We start from the raw sequence: 22,793 nt of genomic DNA, 5'->3' as shown, positions 1-22,793 counted from the left end.
CTAATACCTGTACAAATAGACCAAAGGCATGGAAAATACTCTTTTCTGAATAACATAGCAAGGCACATTTTGCTGTTGAATCTATATTAATCAGATATTGTGGATTTTTTTATTAATAAATGACCACAGTCATTAAAATCTCTCATAACCCTGTAACACAGTGCTAATGAAATCTTGTATGTGCTGCCCTTGGCTTTGTACAATTCAGGAAGTGAATACAGATATATTTTTTCTAACCAATTGATGTCTTTTCAAAATAAATTATAAAGATGATACTCATTGTTCACAATGAATATGCTATAATTCACTTCAGTGGCTAAACAGATAATGTAAAGCTAAGAAAAGGCAATTGACTACTGAAGAGATATAGGGTTGATGTAGGAAATATAAAAGGTTGCAAGGCATTTGTTGAAATGTAGACTGATAAAACAGTAAAACCAGATTGAAGTCTTGCCTTGATTTGACTTATCTTCAGCAATGGAAGCCAAGGTCATCTCTGTATCTCAGAAAATCTGGGGTTTAAAATAAGTTGTCTGAAGGGAACCCTCTTGAACATTATTCATCACTGGGAGTATTCTCTGTCAGCTTTCTCCATTGTGAGTGGGATTCCCAGAGTATCTGTGAGCAGACTGTTTTCACTTTGTCCTGCTGACAGCTTGAGCTTCTGTACTTCAGACTGCATTCCCTGTATTTTGCAGAGTATCTGATAGAACAACATAAGGAAATGGCAGGATGAACTTTAAAATTCATGAGCTGGTACCAGGACAGAGAGAATTAATCAGCTCTGGGTTGAGTACAGAAGAAAGAAAACACTTGAAAATAGTAGTCAGAAGTTTAACACCTCTCCTTTGTGAGAAGATATTGTCTTAACAGAACTTGTAATGAACATTTAATGCGCAGTGTGTCTTATAGTGGTAGATGGGGAGTTCTGATTAATTCAACACAAGAAATGGCAAGAAAAGGGCACTCTCATAAAGGAGCTGTGACACAGGAACTGGTGAGAGTCAGTGTTAAACAGGGTTGACTCCAAAAGGAAATTTATTGCTTGCAGCCATGTCAATAATTGTACTGGAACTGTGTGGCCACAAATGTACAAACCCTCCTCTGTGCTGGGAGCAGACTGACGTCCGTGTCTGAGCTGGAATAGGTATCCCAGCCCGCAGGAGCTGGTCTGTTCTTGCTGCTGTGGCTTATCACATGTGATAGAGAAGGCAGAGGAGCCCACCTGAGACTGCTCATGCAGAGGCCCTGCCCAGAATTGCTCACATCCTAAACAAGCAAACCCAAAAAGATGAATTGGAGCAAAACCAGAAATTCTGGCAGGTGGAGATTCTTCCACAAGACCCTAAGGCAAGGCAGGCGGAAGCACCTGCGTCCTCTCTGTGCTGCTCACAAGCTGCTCTGGCTTTCTTCAGAACCTTTCTCAGGGGAATTAAGTCTTGGACATGTTGAGATACGGCAGGTGCACGACAAAGGTGGAGTTTTGGTTAAGGCATCTGTCAAGAGTATCTGGACTACTTTGAGACCTATACACGAATGTCTTGGTGCTCAGGTTCTTGAGGAAACTGTTTTGAGTTAATCTTCTCTAAATGTATATGCAATTAACGGTTCTTCCCCCCTGCTGATAATGTGTACCACTTTTGTTAAGTGCTGCTTCTTACCAGGAATGCCTAAAGCTTCTGTGATGGTCATTTCTATGCTTTTATCATCCCATAAAGTTGTGGTTGTAAGTGGATTGTTTCTTCAGGGCTCTGTTTGTACCGATATACAGAGAAAATAAGTAGTTCTTGCCTCTTACCTAAACTTGCATCCTTTGGGTTTCAGATTCAAACTCAGATGATTTTGATCCTGCTTCCACTAAAAGCAAGTATGACTCCATGGATTTTGATAGTTTACTTAAAGAGGCACAGCGGAGCCTGCGTAGGTAACAAGCATGTCATCCGAGGAGAGCAAAGGGATGGCGAATACCTCACGGACATCACGTCCTTCAATAACGGACAACTAAAAAGTCGTACTTAGGAATTTCTCCTACTTTACACTCTCTGTTCAAAACCATGGTTTACATGAACACAGCTGCTCAAGGAGTGGAGGGGCAGGATGCTGTCCAGTAAGCACACGCATGTCCATGGGTGTCAGCTGCGGTGAGCGGTGGCGGGGGAGCCGGGCGTTCCTTGCCAGTTCAATGCAAATCACGAGACATGGCAGCAGTTCCACAGAGATACACGTACAACAGTGAACTGCAAAATCTGTACATATTGCATTTTAACGAAAAAGAACAAAAACAAACAGGAAAAAACCCCCAGTGTGAGAACTATGGCTGCTGATGTCTGGGGATCAGACACTGCATATTTATTTTTTTGTAAAGAAGCTTCTTCTCACAACACGGTGATAATATGACAATCCAGAAGAAACCACAGGTCCCAGAAGCCTGCAATCTGTCTTAGCTTTGTTTTAGGATTGTTCTTTTTTTGGTTGGTTTGTTTTTTGGGTTTTTTTGTGTTTTTTTTTTTTTTTTTGCAGAAAAGAAAATTAAAAGGCTCAAGCTTCCCTAACATTTTGAAGTTTCATCTTTTAATTCTGACACCCATGTAAATGTCTACAACATTGATCTTTCACAGCAAAATTTTCAAAGCCTTGTTAATGGTCAAATGTGCAGCTTGTTCAGCGATTTATTCTAATGAGCGGACGTGGTGTTACATTATTAATGAGAGTTGGATATAACTATCTGGGTGTGTGCACAGATAGTTTATTTACTACATTCTCTAAAGTAGTTGAGTATTTACAAATGTTAAATGGAGTATTTTTATTTATGTACATACTGTATGACGATGTTCTTTTTTGTTACAGCTATGCACTGTAAATGCAGCCTTCTTTTCAAAAACTGCTGAATTTTTCTTAATCAAGAATACTCAAATGTAATTATATGAGGTGAAACAATTATTGTACACTAACATATGTAGAAAGCTGAACTTATGCTTATATATATTTGATTGTAAAAAAAAAAGAAAAGCGTGTGGGTGAGGGTGTGAGTGTGCATATGTGTGTGTGTGCGTCTGAATGCAAAAATGCATTATACACATTCATCCCTTCTTTGGTGAGCTTATATAAGAATTTTGTCAAGAATTATCCTAGCCCAAAAGATATTAACCATCTTCTGCAGTATTTTTCCACATTTTTCTCATTGCTTGATTTTCTTTTGCAGTTTTATACACTGAATTTGTTAGGGGAATGAAATTTTCTCATCTAAATTTTTCTAGAAAATATCATAATTTTATGTAAAGTCTCTCAAATGGGTAATCATTAAGAAATGTTTTTATTTTATGTATCAACAGTAGTTTTGGAACTAGAGGTCAAAAATGTTTTTAAAATGCTATTTTGTTTTAATTTTTGTGATTTTAGTTTGATAAAAATATGCTGAGGTACTAAGTACGGTATGATTTTTACAGTAATTCTGTGTCTAAACACTGTTCTTGAAGCCAGTAATCTTTTCATTGGCAGAGTTTAATGATGGTATTTATCTATATTTTTTACAGTTATGCATCCTGTATAAATACCAATCCTTCATTCCTTTGTTTACTGAAGAGACATATTTATCAGTTATAATTATCCTATTTATTATAAATTATGAGATGACTAAAAGAATAAAAAGGCCAGTGGAAATTTTATACCTAGGATGCATGATGGTTGTCAGTTTGGAGTAAGCAAGTGCTTTGTTTGGAAATTCCGCTTTTGCAGAAGCAGTGGGTTGGTTTTGGGTTTCTTCCTTTTTTTTACTATGCACTAGCATGGCCTCAAATGTGCCCATGACATTGTTGCTGATGACATTGCTTCTGTTAAATTAAATAGAAATTTCAGGAAAGAAAAAAACCACAAGAGTACAAACTACTGCTATTCTGAGCATCAGAATTTCATCTGAACTCAGAGTCTCTACTGAATCAGCAAAGTTTGGAATTTGCTTGTGAATGTATAGATTTGTTATTCTATTACTCTTTGGCATTCATGACTCCTCTTAAAGGTATGGCACACCTAACTATTTAATCTACCTTCCCACTCCAAATCTTAGAAAACTGATTCTACCCCCGTACCAGTGCAGTTGATTTTGATGGCTGCATTCATTTTATCACCAGCATATTGTGTTCTGAGAGATTCCACTGTCTGTCCTGTTGGATGCTTGCTTGATTTTTTGGCTTCTTATTTCTCAGTAGATAGATAGCAATAAAACAAAAATAGAAAAAGAAAAGAACTTTTCTGGAGGTTCTGTGTTACAAATGTAACATCCTTTACTCTGCATAATTCTTGTTGTTGCTCTGTAGGTTAAAAATGCAGGTATTTTAACTTTGTGTGAATGCCAAACTAAAAGTTTACAATTTTCCTTTCTGGATTTTGAGTATCTTCTGTTGTAAAGAAAAATATTAAAAGCAATAAATTATTTTTAAGAAATCAATATTTAGTATATCATATTATGTGTTCAAGGACCAGATGCATTACCTATTTTGCCTTTACATTTCTGTGATTATATTTTAAAGCGTTCTCTTTTGCCCTAGATTGCTGACATTAATAAATTGGTGTGGGGCTTGTGTGGGGGCATTATTTATTTTTCACTGAGCAGGCATAATGATGTGAGTCAAATTTTTTTTTTTTTCACTGGCCTGGCAAACATTCTCATCTTGAAGATGGCTTTCCTCTGTGGATTTACAAATTACATATGAAATTAATAGAGCTAGGATTGCTGAATAAAGCTATTTGGATCTTTCATAGACTCTGTAGTAGGAAATCCATCAAAATATAAACTCAGTGTTTACTTTTCTTTTTTTCTTCCCCAAGAACATTTCAAATTAGCACATGTACCACATTGTCAGCAGAGGCAAATTGCAGCATAGCTCTGTGTGTCTTTTATATGAAGATTGTACTGTTGCTTTCATGCTGTGGTAAGTACCACATCTGCAATACAGGCAACAGAACTGGTACTTAGGAACTGTGGTCTTTCCTAGAGCTGTAACTGAGTAATTCCTACAGAATGGAAAATGATCTAAATACTAATCAAGAGGGAGCCTAAAGTTGAAGAAAAATGTCTGTGCTAAGCTACTCTGAGTAGCAGTTGGGCTGCCATCACCAAGAGCAGCACTGAGAGGAAAGTTTGTGCCTCTGGGGTAATAATACTTGGGTCAGTTAAAAAAAACCAAACAACAAACACAAAACAAACACATCTCCTTCTCATCCCTTTAGATGTAAGCCTACAGTAGGTAATGATTATGTGTCCTTTTTAATGGCTGTAATGAGAACTTCAATCACTGTAGTATAAGATCTGATCTATAAATGACCTAGAATAGCCATGTAATATAATGTGATGATTCTAAATTTGTACCTATGTGACACACATTTTCAATAATGTGAACCACTGACCTGATGGAGCTACTGTAGGATTTGTACAGTAGGTGAACATGTAAAGTTGTAGGTTGGACTATGCTGAACAGGGGAAATGAGATAGTAATTAAGCCCAAGCTGGGCTATTTTCCACCTGCCGATTCTACATGTACTTTTGTGGTTTAATTCATTGTATGAAAATTCCTGTGATTCTTTTATTTTTTTTAATGTGCAGTACACATCAGCCTCACTGAGAAAATAAAGGGAAACGAATGTTTCAAATTCATTTCTGTTTCTCATTTTTATTACAAGTGACATGTTTTTTCCCCCACAATTGGTTGTGCTTTCTATTATTCTTTCTAGTGGTTTTAATTTATTTCAGATTATCAGACAGAGCATGCCTTCATTACTTCACTTTGTACAGGGCACAGCATCACTAGTTTTAATATATTTAATGGTAGAAAGATGCTATGTGCCTTTCTGCCATGAGTACCCAAGTCTGTTGAAGAGCCATGCTCTAAACCACGTTAGAAAACTTCCAAAAAATTCTCGGTGGAGTTTAAGAGTTGCTAGTTTGAGTTAGAAGGGGGTGGGGAATGTAAGAACTTTTCTATCTAGCCATGCTGGATCTCAGTGCAGGTAGTAGGGACTGAGAAGTGCAGAATGGTTGGTATCTTCCATCCTGAGATGATAAACACCTGTACTGGGAGTAAGCCTGTCCTGAGAGTCCTTCACTAGCCTCTGTGCCAGCAGACAGATCAGGAGGACCAGACAGGTAGGTGGCTGGACAAGTATGGCTTTCCTGACTCCTTTGAGGATGATACAGTGTGCAGCATACGGGCTTCCACAGCACCATTGCCACTGGGCAGGCAACAGGTAGGCCTGGGGATGGCAGAGGGTATTCACACCCCTCTCCTTTACATGCACAGAAACAGAAGAATTGCTTTCCTTTGGTTTGCCCAGGGTTCATTCACAGGTAGCCATTTTAAGGCTGCAGGCCCATCCTGCTATGGCAGCAGCCTTCTCTGGGGCTTCACAGCTCAACACCGTGTGACTGAGTCTTCTCATCAGATGTTGCCTCGGCAGGGACCAGCTGCCATGTGGGGAGCAGCACAGGGCAGCTCCTGCACAGCCTGGCTGTGCTTTCTCAGGAAAGGACCACTGAGGGCACTTGAAAAAATTGCTTTTCTCAAAACATCCAACCTCCACCTCATTTCTGTTCCTAACATTGCTCTTTAATTTATGTTCTGTATCTTGCAATAAATGTTTAGCTTTTGCATTTTTACCATTTACTAATCCAAACTGTTCTGCTTGGCTCTCACAAGGCTGGTAGAGTGAAGTTCCTCACTCTGTGAGATTTGCATTGTTGACTCACTGCTCCAGATCAAATTAATGCTCAAAATGTAGTAGGCCAAATAATTCCTGATGTATTTCATCAGTCTTGCTGCTGTTCCTCAAGGCATGAATTTAGCCCAATATTTCTCCAGTTACTAGGCTTTCTAATTTCATTTGTTTATTCATTTCATATTTTTGCATAGCACTTTTGATGCTTGCCAAGAAAAGCATTCCACATTAGATTTCCAGGAAACTATTGCCTCCCATCTCCTCCTTTTTGCATTATTAAGGTTTATTGTGTGAAATCAGGGCTTTCCATTGCTGTTATCCTGGGTCGCCATTTTTCCCCACGATGAGTGCTGCAAGCTGAGCACCTGAAATCAGATTCAGGCACCTCAATGAGTGGCCTGATTTTTAGAAATGCTGAGCATCTCGCAGCTCCCATCGACTTCAATTAGACCTGCTGTCTCTCAGCACTTTTAAAAATCAAGCCACATATTTAGAGCCCCAATTCAGCACAGCATTTACATTTGTGCTTAAGTCTGTCCTGATTCAGCAAAGCACTTAAGCATGAGTGTTTTTAGATCCATTGAAGTCAAGTGCTTGGCTGCTTTGAATAAAAATAGACTCCTGGATTGGGGCCTAAGATTCCAAATACAGAAACCAACACCTAATTTTAGGCTCCATTTGGAAAACTGCCTTTCCTACCACCTTTAACCTTTAATGCTTACAGAAAACACAAAAATGGCCATCAGGTCTTAAGGGGAAGAGAGAGAGGTTTAGGGCAGAGATGTGGAAGAGATGGACAAAATTATTCTTTGTGGAAAATGTTTTGAAAACTTTAAATCCAACCCTTGCAAGATGCCTTGATTCATCGCTATTATTTCACATTGTATTTCCAGAATTTTATTGAAGATTAATTATTCTATTGTCCTTCACCATTAATTAATAAACTGCTATATTAAACTTTAACCAATGCCAACTTCTTTCGCTTTTCCACGAATCACATTCTCACCATTGATATTCAATGTTCACAAGCAAACTAATCTATAAATCAATTTTCTCTACTTTATCAAACAGCAGAAAGTAATAAAGAAGGTCACAAATAGTACAGTAGTTCCTTGGAGGTTTGTAACATCATAATTTAAAGCTCAGAAAGATTGAATCAAAAGTTGAATTAATCCCTAAGGGAAAAGATTCTATATAGATTCTATTGATAGATATAGGGCAGGCTGTCTTCATTGGGAGCTGGTATATTTGTTAATACTTCAGGGCAAAGGAGACTAGTCGTCTCAGCAAAGAAGAAAATGAAATCCTCCATGAGAGGAAGTGAGTATGTCCTCTGCTTCCCGTCGCTGTGCTCTCCTTACACTGCTCTGCTGGGAAAAGGAGAAAGCCAACTCATCCTTTGTACATGATGTGCTCTGCTGAGCGGCTGGTGCCTGTGCAATGCAATTATGGAAACCAGCTGGAATACATATAGAAATCTTAAATGTTGCACTTGATTGGTGTTCATTCCTCAAATGATGCTTTTATTGTCAAACAACCTCAACCCAAATCATAACAGCCTATGAACCCAAAGCAAAGTGAAAAGTTGTTTTCTTCAGTGACAATTTTTGGTGAAGTTAGAAATATATATTTTGCATCTGGAAACATATTCTTTAAAACATGTTTATCTTTTGAGATTCCTTTGAATTATTGCAGCTTCCTTTGAACAGTCTTCTGGAATAATGGTTTTTCAAAGGCTTTTCTGATTCTCTTTTATAAAAAAAGGGCTATAATCTCAATGATGTGACTGGACCTGGTGAATTAAGCTCTTCCTAATTCAAATTGAATTAATAGGGAGAAAAATACTTTCATGCAAAGGGAAGTATTTTTTTAAAAAATTACTAATAGATTCAGTTGAAAAAATTATACTCACAGCTTTGGTAAACAGTGAGATCTGAGATGAAATGTACCTTTGGTAGGCATGCATGGTGAAGTACAAGATGATAGAAGGATTTGTGCTCGCATACTGACTTTTTCTTCTGCTATTTGTGAGTAGAGAGGAATTGAGCTGCCCTGAGGAAAGGCAACTGAAGAGAAAATAGGTACTATTCCAGCCTCTCCAAAATCAGTGATTAAACTCTAACCCTCGTCAGCCTTTTGAATTAACCCTGGCTTGTGTAAATAGTGGTCAGTGATCAAATGTAAATAATCTCATGTGCCTTATTTGCGTCATGATAGATTGTCCACCAGGTGTAATGTAAATGAAAGCCAAAGCTAGGATGAAGTAAAACATGTCCTAAAGAGCAGAATATGCAAATTTCTCTTAGGGCTTTTCATCAAATAAAATATTTGCTGCAGTTTCTTTTTGACAGTCTGTGTTTCATTCTCTATTAAATTAGTACTTGATAAAGTAATAAAATTATTACAGCCATAAAGTTACTGCACTATACCTTCAAGAAATCTTCTCATCCTTGGATTATTGACTTTGGCATTTTGAAAAACACACATTGGTGCCTTATACTAATTCTTTCTTACTGCATTTACAACTCAGGCCTATGCTTGTTTGTGCAATGTGTTGGCAGTAAATTTATTTAAAAAAAAAATCAGCCCCACACTTGAAAACTAATGAAGTGCTTTCTTGTTTTAACCATTTACTGGAACAGCACCACAGCTAACTAGTTTTCTATAGCATGAATAATTTATTGTCATAGCTAAGCATGCCCTGGGTTATACACTCCTGCCAGCAAGTATGGAGTGGTGAGTGCTGTTGCTGAATAATGATTAATTACTCGCCCTTCTGAAGGAGCCCTGCTTTGTAAACTGGTCACACAGCATGTTACGTGGATTGTGTCTGCTATACAAAAGGTTACTTGCAATCACATAATGAGACATAATGATGCACATCACAACAATTCTTTGGTACAAATCTGCACACAATTGAATTTAGACAGAAACCCATTTATTTACATATCTTGTGTGCCAGGGGGTACAAAACGTCATTGCATTGCTGAAGTGCTGCCATTGCTCTTCTGCAGTGCTGACATTTTGGGTGAAAACAGTGTGATGGCTTCTTCAGGAATCTTCAGCCTCAACTTCAGCGTTGTCCTGTGACAACCTGCTGGCAAACTCTGGGCTCCCACTGTGTGTGGACTATATGAGTGGGATTGTTTGCTGACACCCGTCCATCCTCTTGGTGAGAAGCTGGGATACAGTTCCTCCCTGCATGGTGAGGAGGTCCCTTGCTGTATGGGGTGAACATCCCTGCCTGTGTTTGTACCTTTCTGACTTAGAAAGGGTGAGCAGGGAATCAAAGTTTTGCTGTATATTGCACTTCATGTGGTCTAAGGAAGAAGGGCATTCAGAAGGACTGTTCTAAAACCTAGAGTCACAGCTCTTCTGAGCCCTAGGGGGAAAAAGATCTAATTGTTCTCAGCTCCTGCTATCTGGAAACAAGAAATGCTTGGCCACAGCTGTCCCAGGGTCCTTGGGGTGCTGGCAGCACCACTGGCAGAGCAGTGGCATCTAGTTCTTCCTGGTCTCAGCCAGAGTCATTTGATCTCTACTATTTTTGTCTGTGTGATACTAAGGCCTTGCTGATCAAGCTCGTCAATCAAGCTGCAGAAATCTGAGGTGTTAGAGAGCTAGGGTGAGAGTCAGGGTTAGGATGACATGGGGTTTGGTAGACAATAGGGTCTTTCCTGTTCTGGAGAGGGATGGGAAGTCCTGGATTTGCATCTCTGTGCCATGACAGCATGGCAAAGCTGGCTGCAGCAGCCCATGACATCCTTCTTTTCAGGGAGCACAAGGCAACCATGAGGCACTTGTGGGTTTCCAGGGGCCTGGTGGAGTGTGCCAGCACCCTGGTGGGAAGGGTGGCCATACAACCATGGTGGACACCATGGAATGGCTGTTCTACACCCAGTCAACAGCTGGAATAGTTCTGTGGCTCAAAAAGTATCATTTTTCTTCCACAAGTAGTTCCTTGAGAGGTAGATCATGTGCAGGCTCATTTACTGCAGCACTATCCTGTGTGGATCCTCTGTGTGGCTGCAATAATGGAGAGTGTTTCTGTCTGTTCCCTTGATTTCCTGAAATAAAATGTGATGTGCTACATCACTCTATGCTGAAGGCTTCTGCCCTGTTACCAAACTTTGCTTAAGTGGGTTAACATGGTCAGATGATACTGGAGAATTAGGGCCAGGAGGAAACAACACAGGCAGGAAGCAGAAGCACCTGAGTCTTAATCTTCTCAGGAAACAAGGGAAAAAAACCCCCAGTGGAATCCTCCACTATGATGGCTCAATTGGTATTATTTCCTAGCCCCCAGATATTGTTCATCTAACAAATATGGTGTCAGTATTTGGACCTTTGCATATTTGTAACTGGGCAACTGTAGAGAGATTTATGTGGAAACCTTAATGAGTAGATAGAGAATGGATATCAAGCATCAAGAATGAGGCCTCACAGCTCTGAAGCTGCATGGAGAGCCATATCAGGCATGTATCACAATCCCCCTGCCTCTTGCTTGTCCTGTTACTAAGCTGTTGACATTGTATGGAAGCTGATATATAATTGAAGAAATTACATACTAATTTAAAAATGGAAAAGGTGTAGCAATAGAAAGTGCTCTGTAGTGAAACTCCTAGAATGCCTCTTCTTAGCAGAAGCAGCTTTGCAGGTAGCATTTATATTTTTACTCCAAGTCTTATGGCAGTGGTCTTGCTACACAGTGCTGGGTCTGATGAGATTGGATGAGGTTAAGCTGCCTCAAATAGCTGCTGACTGGCAGTGTATTCCCTCACTTGCTCAACAATGCCAGACTCACTATATGTCTGGGAGGCAAAGAATACAGTTAGACTAGACAAATGGAATAGGAACCAGCAACAAAGTGAATCCTGTGCTGTCCTATACATTTTTTATTCACATTGCACATAAATCTCACCCAAGCTCATGGGAGAACTTTAGCATCCCCTTAAACTCCCATTTATTCTCCATCCTTCTCATTCTTTGCACTATTAAGAAAAAGATTTATTTTCTGAAAACTACCCTTAATCATTTTGCAAATAGCAATGGAACATTTATACACAAAGTAATAGATAGATGATTTACATTTTAATACGAGACTGGAGATTCTTCTGACTTATTGTGTTTATTGTATCTAACACAGAGATGCTATTCTTATTCTCGAATAGTAATGTTAATTAAGGAATTTCAGTATTCTTATTTAGATTTAGGGTTAGGGTTTTTTCTCTGCCACAGTGTGCATGGGACAGTTCTTACAAGACAGGAAATTCATATGCTCAGCACTCCAAAATCCTTAATATAGAGAAAAAAAGTTGGGTTTAACTGGTCAAGGCAATAATCTGAAATTCTTTGAAAGATGCAGAGTAATGGAGAGCATGTAAATGCATCTGTTATCATACTGGTTAGTGGAGTAGCTAGAGGAATCAGTCATACCTTTTGATGATAATGAGGACAAAGTGAAGCAGGAGTATGGTCAGTGCCAGAGTTTATGTCCTTTGCCACACAAAGGTAATATTGTCAATTCAAGCACCACTGAATGTGGGAATGTGGATTGTCAAGTCCTGTTAAAGTGGCTCTTCTTGGAGGAACAGAAGATGTTTTCTCTCTCCTGGTTGTACCTGTCTTTATTATATTTCACTGCCAAGGGCAGTATCTGGTCCTTGGAACTATTTATTTCTTGTGTGCAGAGATAAACATTGAGAAATATTTTCATTGTTCCATTTTGCTCACACAGGTCTGGGTAATGCCAAGGAAAATATTCCTTGGTCAAAACGAAAGTCATACGGATCTTTGGTTCCTTTACAAGGGCTGTAAGGCTTGCTTAACATTTAATCTTTTAAGGTGTGTTTAATCTTCAGAAACCTTCTGTCATGCCTGCTCTTCAGCCAACATATGCACATGCCTTATACATACCAGATAAGCAAGATTATATATATGCACATGTACCTATCATTACCCTGATATATAAAATATGTATATTCAGGTAGACCCCTCATCTGAAATTTGTCACCTACAAATAATAAAAAATAGATTGCATAGACTGCAATAATAGTTTTCTCTCCAAATAAGGCCATAGGCTACATCTACATCCTTATGTTACAGAAGAATTCTCCTGCAGGCCAGCCAGAAGTTCTGATTTCACTTGTGCTCTGGCTGAGAGTATTGCAAAAAGCCTTCCTGACTGGGTAACCATCATGAGTGGAGTCAAAGGGAATGCCTTGGGCTCTGTGGTCATGGCAGCTCACTGGTGTCATTGTTCATAAACTGGTAGGAAATACACAGTAGTGAATTAAATTTGAGCATTTCTAATAATTTGTCTCAAACCAGTTTTCTCTAACTTTGCAATTACAATAACTGAATTCAGGAGTGCCTGAAAAACAAACAGTTGTTCCTTAAGATGTTATTTAGAAACAGATTTGTGTGCTCTAGTATTGGGCAGACTGAGACTCTCAGAGTTTAACCCAATGACCCCATGACCAGCTAAAAGATGGAAAGCAGCAGTGCCTGTTTTTCACTCACACTGAACCAAGCATCCACTGAAGTTGCTCTGCAGGTATCCTTCGTCCCCAAAACTCTAGAGTCCAAAGTACTTCCACACCATCTTGGCTTCTTCTCAGGAATGGAAACTGGCCTGGGGATCCAACAAATCCCAGGCTTTGCATGATGCTGGTATAATCAGGGACTACTTCAACATGGAGGAAATTGTCATTTCTTTAAGTCTGGGGTGGTGTATGAGCCAATACAAGATATGTGAATTGGTAAGAGGTACTTTTAGCTGACAAACTGCTATGAACCCCTTTCTCCATTTATACAGGGCCAGATCTGACAACTGAAAAGGGGTTGATTTTTTTTCCCTCATTTTCATATGTTCACTTTGTGATTAAATTTATAGCTGGCTGCAGTATTTTAAATGCCATTTCCAGTCCCTGGTCATAAACCAGTAAAACGGTCTCCTCCAACTCAATCAATTAACAGTGGCAACATTTTTAGAATTTGTTTCAGTTCCTGTATTTAAGAATGCATTTATTTGTTTGATTGTTTATTTATTACAGCACACTTTGGTAGTTTTCAATACTGTCTCTAAACCGAAATAGTTCACATTACATGTAGCAACACCAGGTGGGTTCTCAGCACAGCATTCCTAGGTCACCTTAAATCACTGCAGCTTTGAAGAAAATGGTAGGAGTGTGTTGGGTCCTGCAGGAGTGCCCAGGACACCCACACTAACACTTATTAACACTTACTCTAAAGTCTAAGTTTTGTGCCTTGCTGCATACAGGCTCAGCACTGAAAATTCCCAGTCTATTTTGGGTGTTAGTACCATGGTCCTTTAGGGCTAAGTAGCATATGTTATTTCTGTTGATGTCTGACTTTGCATTTACAATATGTGACACCATACTGTTTATTTAATAAGATCTATCTACTTCCATTTAAGAAATCTTTTTATTAAGATCTGTAAAGGGAGATAATTTCTCAGTTCTACTGATTGTCTATTATTAAGGAAAGAAGTATTTAAAGATTTGAAGATACCCCTGCTGCACTCTTCAATGGCTTTACAATTTCTTCCTTGTGTTTTTATCACTTCAGCATTGCACTAGCTTTCCTTGAGCTTTTGATGAAATCACCTCCTTGATGAAATCACTGAAAAAACAGGCTCTGGGAAAGTGCTTTATCTGAGATCCCAAAGACAAGTTTGTTCCAAAGATGTTCATGCTTTGCAGTCTACATATTTAGACCTCTCTGGTGATACTATAAAATCTTTGCAAATGCTTATATTGTTTTTCAAGGCTTTGAGTTACTTTACTAGAGAGATGTTCCTTTGTGAATTAAGTGTTCTTTGAGGATAAAATGTTCATCAGAAGTCTTCAGAGTTGCAATATCGTCATTTTCATCATATTACTTTGAAAAGACATAATTTATATAATTTTTTTAAACATACTTTCCTAGGGGATATGTAACAAAGGACTTTTCCTGCCTACTCATTGAACTTCATAGCAATTATGTACTGGGGTAAAGCACAGTCTCCAGCCAGCCCATTTGGCTGGATATCTGAAATTAAAAACCTCTTCTGGATTTATTTTTGGCATCCTTTTGCAGTCATATATTGTTTTACTTTCCCTCCCTTTGTGGTTTCCTTATTACGTCGTGCTCCCTTCCAATAATATCTAGGTAAATTGCAGATATATAAATGGAGGCAATTAACAAAGTAAATAAAAATACGACTAGTAGTGTCTAGTGGCACATACTAACAGTATGTAAATATATATACACACACATAGGTAGATATAAAAACATGTGTGTGCATATATGTGCATATACCTGTACACTGAAAATATTCCCAGCTTGAATAAGGAGAACAAATTCTGGAAGGAGCTGCTTAATACCTTTCACAGGAATAACCCCAGATGACCCTTGAGGATGGTCCGATAGATATGAATTGCTACTGACATTATGCAATTGGAGAAACAGGACTACTGTGCCAAAAAATGAATCCATTTAGTCATAAACACTATAGCTGAGTTGATGCAGGGTTTATCTAAAAAAGCCCAGCAGGTTTGGTGTAAAATGAAAGGCAGAATTTTAATTTGGATGGCAATTGTTTTTCAATAATGCTAATTTGTGCTAAACATCCTGATTTGCATAAGAAAACAAAGGCCAGATATTAGGCCAAGGAGCACAATCAAAACTTGTGTTCAGCTGTGGGAGAAAGCAGGCTGCTGGAACATAATTCACTAAAACTAGGTTTTTTTAGCTTTTGCCGGCTTTCAGTCCCTAAGAATTTTCCTGTGAAAGCGTGGGCACCTCTGTCACTAAATGTAACCCACTACATGCATACTTACTCTTCTTAATTATCCTCCAGAGTTCTAGTGAAAGTAACTTGAGAGGCTCCCAGACTACAGGCTGAGAAAACCTGCAGTGCTCTCTCTGCTCATTTCTTCCTCACTTTCTCCTTGTCTTTTGTTTCCAGTAGGACATCCATCTCCATTTTGGGTTCATAAGAGCTTCTTATTCATCAAGTATTTGCCTAGATTTATCCACAGACATTTCGTTGCTCTCATCTAGTGCTCCTCTTTTGACCCATCTCATAATGCAGCCCCTGATGGAACAGGTGGGGTAATTTCTCTTGAAGAATGTTCAGATTTTTCAGTCTGGTCCAATTTAGGTCACTGTTCCTGGATCAGTTGACTTCTGGATTCATTTTCTGCCTTGAGATGGGAACTGAACTGATACCATTGGTAGATAAAAGTTTTCAGTGAGAGCTTGTGCATTTGGGTATCTGTGTTGACAGTTATGCAAAGCCTCCCCAAGAAGAGGAGGATGCTCCCAGTGTTGCTGATGGATCCATGGGTCCATCTCTACTCAACTCTACTCCTCCCCAGCCCTACAGTTCCAGTTACCAGAAGCTCCACTTCTCTCATTTTCATGGTCAAATCCATTATCTAAAGGCAGCCCATCAACAGATTTCTTGAACCTGCCTCTTACCACAGGAAAAAAATTAAAAAAGGAAAGTTTCATTTTTAAAGACAAGCTTTTTTCCTTAAGAGTCAGCTCAGCTTTTTCTTTACTGAATGAAAAGAGAAATAATCTTCAAAACAATATCCAAAATTATGTTACTGCTATTTCAGTTAAATTCATCAAGATGCAACCTACAGCTAATACCTATTCACAATAAAGTTTCTTAAATAATTTTCTTGAATTAAGAAACTGTAATTCCCATATATTGAATTTATCAGTCTTGGTGGTGAATTAAGGATACATATAGTATGCTATATAACTTCATTTTCCAAGCTTATTTAGTAGAAAGTTTTGTCCTGCATCATTTATTATACCATATCTTTGTTACATCATTGTCATCAATTAACATACTATCTGAAAGCCTAGAGTATACCCATATTTCAATTATGGTAACAATATTGGTTCCTTTTTTTGTCAAGATATACTCTCATTTAAAGGAACGACTGGCTATATACTTGCAGAGTGTACAGCCTATACATTCCAGAATGTTTAGCCTGTACATTGCCTGTAGTTCACCTAGTCTTAGCTGTACAAGAGCTAATCTAGTAGGGTTCCAAGACATGCTCCCAGTCAGGGAATTTTCTGTGCCATTTCCCAACTCTCATAGCCCATGCAGCTTTTATAACGGTTAGGGGGGAATGGCTGTCACTTGAGGTACTGACTTCTCTTCATTAATTATGTAGGAAAGACAGGGGCTGATTTAGAGACCTAAAATTTGGATGTATGAAATCAGAAGTAGTGACACCTCCTCTTGTGGTGTACCTTACCTCAGTCCCTGGCAGTAGCTGTGTTTGTCATTACCTAAAAAGTAGAGAACACATGCTCATTTATTTAATAAACATATGTATGAGTCCTTCGTGTGCTGAATAAATGACACTCAATAACTTGCCCATTCTTAAAGAAGCAAAGGAAGTTTTGATATGTGGAGTCTCCACCCCTTAGAGAAGGACATTACTCTTTTTCCTCCTTCCCAGTGTCTCAGAGAGGAATGACATGACTTATTCCTTGTAGCAATGTGGGCACAGTCAGTGCTCTGAGCAAACTGCAGCTGGATTACTGCAGTAAAAAGCTTGTGGCTGAAAGAGTTTGAAATACAGAAATGCAGCCCCAAGTCCTCTCTTCTGCTCAGAATCCAGCATAGATGTTCATTATTTCATTGCACTGAGCTATGATGCAGATTTGTGAGAGAAAGAAATAAAGTTTTAATATCTCACCAAAATCCCAGGCACTCCTTTGCAGTGACATAGAGGCACCAAAATCCATTCAGTTTTTCCCCTTATTCATCTTTAACAGGACAGAATTAATGTTTGTGGTGATTTACTGTTTCTGAAGAGTCATGTCCTTTTTATTTCTAAACCTAAGCAAAAAATGCTTCAAAGTGCAAACCCTTTAAAAAAAAAATAGGTCTCTGGGTCTAGCAAAATAAAAGTCAGACTTTCAAAAGAAAAGCAGATGTTTCCTTAAATTAATTAGACAAACGCTTCCTGTTATTGGCACATGCTAATGTCCTATAAATCACACTACTATATCATTTTACGTTATCTTTGTACTTATTGCTCGGATCAAGGTTTAAATATATGATTTATATAATGAGCCATTATGATTTTGCAACCTTGTTGTGCTCTACCATTCTTGCTTATTAAACAATAATAAAATTAGCCAAAGGGAACTGAGGTTATGCTAGTAACTATGTCAAAGAAAAGCAGTTGCTGCAAGGTCCATTTCTTGCTCAGGCTACGTGTCCTTTTCCCACTGGCAATCACACACTACACTGTGACCCCAAAGACTGTTTGCTATTTCTTTTTCACACATGCCTATGCAGGAACATGGATTCTCTAGAGTGGGCTTTACTTTGCCCCTGGCCTTTTCGGCATCCTTTCAAAACCTATTCTTGCAATAGTAACCAATTAAACTAGTTACTAAGAAAGAAGCATGTTTCAGCACTTACGTTAATTGAACTGTTACGAACTAAATATGATTCCAAATTGTTTCTGTATTCCAAATCACTTCATGCATGCAGATAAAATGAAAAAATTACTAAATCGTTTTGAAATGTGCAAATCAGGCATACAATACTGACATTTAGATCTGTGACCTGATCACAATGTAGTAAGTACCTCTGAAAACTTTGCAGATTTTAAAGCTGTCATATGAAACCCTTGAACCACTGCCTGATGTGATATTCAATAAGTGGAAGTCAGGCTGCAATCAAATTGTGGAACTGTCTGCATCAGGGTTTTACTACCAATTTACCCAGAAAATAATCTTTCCCTGATTCATTTCACGGGCCAAGTAAGAAAGGAGAAATGACTTAATGTATAAAACACATGCTTTATTCTTTGGGACCTTGGTTTGAGTTCAATTTGTGGTCCTAACTAAAATGAGCAGCTCAATCCCCAATGAACAGTAGTCCATATCACTGAACTACCACACACGATTAGGCACAATTGGCTGTCTATGCTTAGGAGAAGTTGAAGAGTGATTTAGCATGGAAACGAAATCACTTCTTTCAGCTGTAAAGTGGAGTGGCCATTTCTGGGACTCTGTGACCAAACAAAATACACAAACCATATTGTTTCTTTTTTTCAGCATTTCTTCAGTACAATAAAAATACGGGAGAGGAAAAGGCTCATTCTCTAGTAATAAAAGCCATATGGCAGCCCTAATTTGCAGCTATTCTCTTTTATTAAGAAATTAGTAACTACCATAACTGGCAGAGTGATGGTGAAAATACTGGTACATGGAACAAATCGATGCTGCTAAAAAGAGAAGGGAGGGGGGGGAAAGATGCTTAAGAAGAAAAGCAATGATATTGGAAGCTGGCAAAAGCTTTTTTTCTCTGAATCCTGGAGCAGGAGAAATGCTTGCTGGGTAATACATCTATCTAGTTACATGTCATACATGACCACACTATTGAAGGGTTTAACTGTCCTGGGATTTAAACGTGTCATTGCTGGGATAAGCTGCACTTGTACACAACAGACAGTGTAAACTATTTTGCCAGTGGTGGAGTGGTGAAGCTCTAGCAGAAAGGTGGTTTGAGAATACCAGGGCTTGCACAGGAGCACGGGAAGGAGAGGGCAATAGCTGGGTGGGCTGTGTAAGCACCATGAGGTCAGTGAGGGGTGAAAGGAGTTGCAGAACCACTAAGCATGGGATTAGAGGGAAGCTGAAGGGGAAAAAGAGCCTACATCAGTGTGGTGTAAAGAGAGAATTAAATTAAGTCACTGGATCTATTTCATAATACTGCATCAGAGGATATTGGCTAGTACTACGGAAAAGAGAGATTTAGTATCTGTACCCAGAATCTTCCTAAAACATAAGGCTCAGAATAAGACTCTACTATAATATTAGGAATAAACAGGGCCTATCAAGTACTAGAAAAGTCTTAGTGTGGTGCTGCACTCTGAGAAATGGGACATGGTAGCTTGGCAGTGGGATGCATGGGCATGGCATTCAGCACCTGAGTTAATGCAACCAGGGTGATCTCCTGAGCCCTGGCTGGTCAGAGCACTCCTATAGAACTGCTTTCCATAGCATACAGACAGGAGGCAAAGAGGGCAGGGAAGTAAACTCTCAGCCCTTACACTGCAAACTTATGTTCAACTCTGTTACTAATATTAGACCTCAAATTCACAAGTTTTTACTTTTAACAGTGATTTTTTTTTTCTCAGGGATTCCATTAATTTTCATTATGAACTATACTTGCCTCTTTCATCTCAGAAAGAAAAGATTGTGACTGGAGGTACATGACAGTTTTCCCTTTTTAGTTGCTGAAAATAAGTTAATAAATGCAGTCACAATCCAGAATACCATTCTCATTCCTTATTGATACCAACTATACTCTAACAATGAATTTCAAAGTACTGCTGATGTAAACTCTACCTGAAGCCTGTTTGATCTCAGATAAGCATCTTTATCCCATTCTTCATTTCAAGAAAAGAAAATCTTACTGCACAGAAACATATTCATGTGCTTTGGGTTCAATTCAAGATAAGCCGTGCTTTGCAGAAAACCTAATTAATATCAATCACAAGAAAAAGAGAAATTGGAAGGAAATGTTCTTTCATTTCTTGATAAACAGATCACCTATGATACATACACAAATGGACATACCAATTTGCTTTATTATGAAAGTATCTCCCTGCAGGGAGGGTTTTTTAGGGAATAAAGAGGTAGTTGCACTTTTGCTCTTGTATGCATGACAGTAACTTTGTTCTGTTAAATGAGAGTTGAATAGTGTAAATCAGACCAGAATTACATCCTGCAAATGTGGGTTTAGTGGCATTTAAAAGAGTGTTTACTCCCAACACTCAACATAATAATTATTAATGATAACTCATAAATGCATCTTTTAATGTTCCTATAATGCATTTCAGGCATTTCTTTTCTCTTCCCCCCTGCCAAAGGGAAAGCCACAGCTTATGACCTAAGAGACCTTATAGGCTTAGAATAGAACCTTTAGTGATAAATATTCATATTTAGAAAAATCTTGCAAAATCAGAGCAGCTAACTTCTGTCACAAATCTGCATCACATAACATTTCAGCTGACCTTTAAGTTATTTTGCTGTTGACCAGCACCCTTTCCCATGGATTTCAGTCTTAGAGTTAACCATGTAGCATTGGCTATGTAGCTACTTCCACATGAAGGTAAGAGTTAGTTTAGATCTGATTAATAAAATGTTTATGCACAAAACCAGAGTTCTGCTCTTATGAGTGCTCTAGGTCATTGGAAAAGGGAGGGTTAGGAGGAAAGGTCACTAATCTTTAGAGAAGTCCCTGCCTTGACTATCAATTCACCTTTAAAGTCCTTGATATCACATTTCAAGTGACAGTATGGTATATAACAAACTTGTGAAGAGATACAAGCATCAGATGGCTTTGTTTTATCAAGGCATTCACTCAACAATGAATTTATATGTGTGGAATATCATTCTATTTGGCCCCAAGTGAATATTTAAAAAGAGAAATATTCCATTTTATTACTTCCTTTGAGCTTCTCAGTACTTTCAGCTTTGTTCTAGCTTGTTCTCAGCTGTCTTTTTATGAAGCAACATTTTTAGCTGCAACATTTAGGATTTGCCCACAAAAAACTATCCAAAAACCCAACAAAACAACCAAAGGACTCAGCTGTTAATACACTAAATATTTAAAAGAAAGGTTCAAACAATGGATCATTGGAATGACTGGTACAGGATAGCTGAGGAAGCCCCTCATTTTCCTCTTAACACCTATGTGTACACATTCTTTAATGTATTTCAGATTATGTCCATTCACAGCCTCTCCTTTCCTCGTTTAGTGATATGCTAGGTTTGCCTATGAGAATGATTTCTTTTTGGCATCCTGTGGCACTACTGAGGGAGCTTCTGATGCAATGAGTCACTTTAAGGGCACAGAATCTGTTGCCCATGCTGGAAGGATCAATATTTTCATTGCGAGACGAAAAAGGAAGAGGAAATAAAAGGGTTGGAAAAGCTTCCTTTAACAGCTTTGAAGGAGATATAAACATGAAGAACAGAAAGCATTGGCTAAAGATGAAGCTCCAGACCTTGGACTAATTCCTGATTCAGCATGTGTGCACTGCTATTATTTAGCTACTGGTCTGTAAGCTCTTGGCAGTCCATACAAGCAATTCTTGTCATTGCTTGTTGGCAGGTGTCATTAGCAGCCTGTAAGCCATTCCTTAGGTATTTCTGAAAATCAATGCATCTCTAATGGGGGAAAAAAAAAGATTCAGAGCTACCACACTAGTTAATCCCTCCTTCTGCTCCCTTTTATTTTCATTTCTTAGTGTTTATCGCACTGACATTAAGATATGACCTATCCTTTAAAGTCTACCTTTGACTGCAGAGTCTGCCTAGCAGTCTGGCTGCATCAATGCCATTTTACTGTCAAAATACATCCTCAGATACTTGTTTCCTTGAACCCCTGCACACGTATTTTCTGCTGAAGCTTCCCTACCTGAAAGATAGCTGGGGTATGCCTGTGTGGTATATCTGTAATAATAAACCTTAGCTACAGCATGGATCTGCTTCACAGAATGCATTTGGGTATTGTATTAAGCTGTAAATAATATGGGAAATGTTCAGAAGGATGGATTTATGTTGCTGTTTTTCAACTAAGAGTGGCTTTGAGGCATAGTATATGTATTTGTCAAAATAATACACACAGCTCTGCGGTTAACTATTTACAAAGGATTAAAGTTTAGCTCCTAATAAGATGTTCTCTCTGATGCTTTTGCATTTGCTACCTAATACCATGAGAAAAGTCTGTACAAATTATGAAGAGAATGCAGGAATTCATGCAGATCCAAAATATTCTGTTCAAAGGTAGATAGAGTGAAAATCTGGGATAGAAAAAGCAGTCCAGACAAGAGCATTTCTTGCACATTATAAGAAGGAAAATGGAAACAACCTTTATTAAGTTCAGGAATTATTTACACACATTTCTTGATTTTGTTTGGGTTTCTGTAAAGCAAAAGAACCATAAAGCTGTGATAGTAGAACTCACATTTCTACTAGCACTTCAGACAAAACACTCCTGCTGTGTCAAAAAACTCAACAAA

The 22,793-nt window shown here is 38.5% G+C and overlaps 1 protein-coding gene across 3 annotated transcripts in view; it reads left to right on the top strand.

Annotated features, from left to right (window-relative positions):
- PPARGC1A (PPARG coactivator 1 alpha) overlaps positions 1-5,650 on the top strand; it is a 361,945-nt gene extending 356,295 nt beyond the window's left edge. For all 3 annotated transcript variants that reach the window (XM_088163225.1, XM_088163226.1, XM_014885151.2), the window contains exon 13: positions 1,825-5,650. In XM_088163225.1, coding sequence (XP_088019351.1) covers positions 1,825-1,928 — 104 coding nt within the window. In that variant the 3' untranslated portion in view covers positions 1,929-5,650. The remainder of the gene's footprint in view (positions 1-1,824) is intronic.
- The last annotated feature ends 17,143 nt before the right edge of the window (positions 5,651-22,793 follow it).

This window comes from Sturnus vulgaris, chromosome 4 (assembly GCF_052056855.1).
Source record: "Sturnus vulgaris isolate bStuVul1 chromosome 4, bStuVul1.hap1, whole genome shotgun sequence".
NCBI classification, from domain to species: Eukaryota; Metazoa; Chordata; class Aves; order Passeriformes; family Sturnidae; genus Sturnus; species Sturnus vulgaris.
This window is presented reverse-complemented; position numbering and strand designations above follow the sequence as displayed.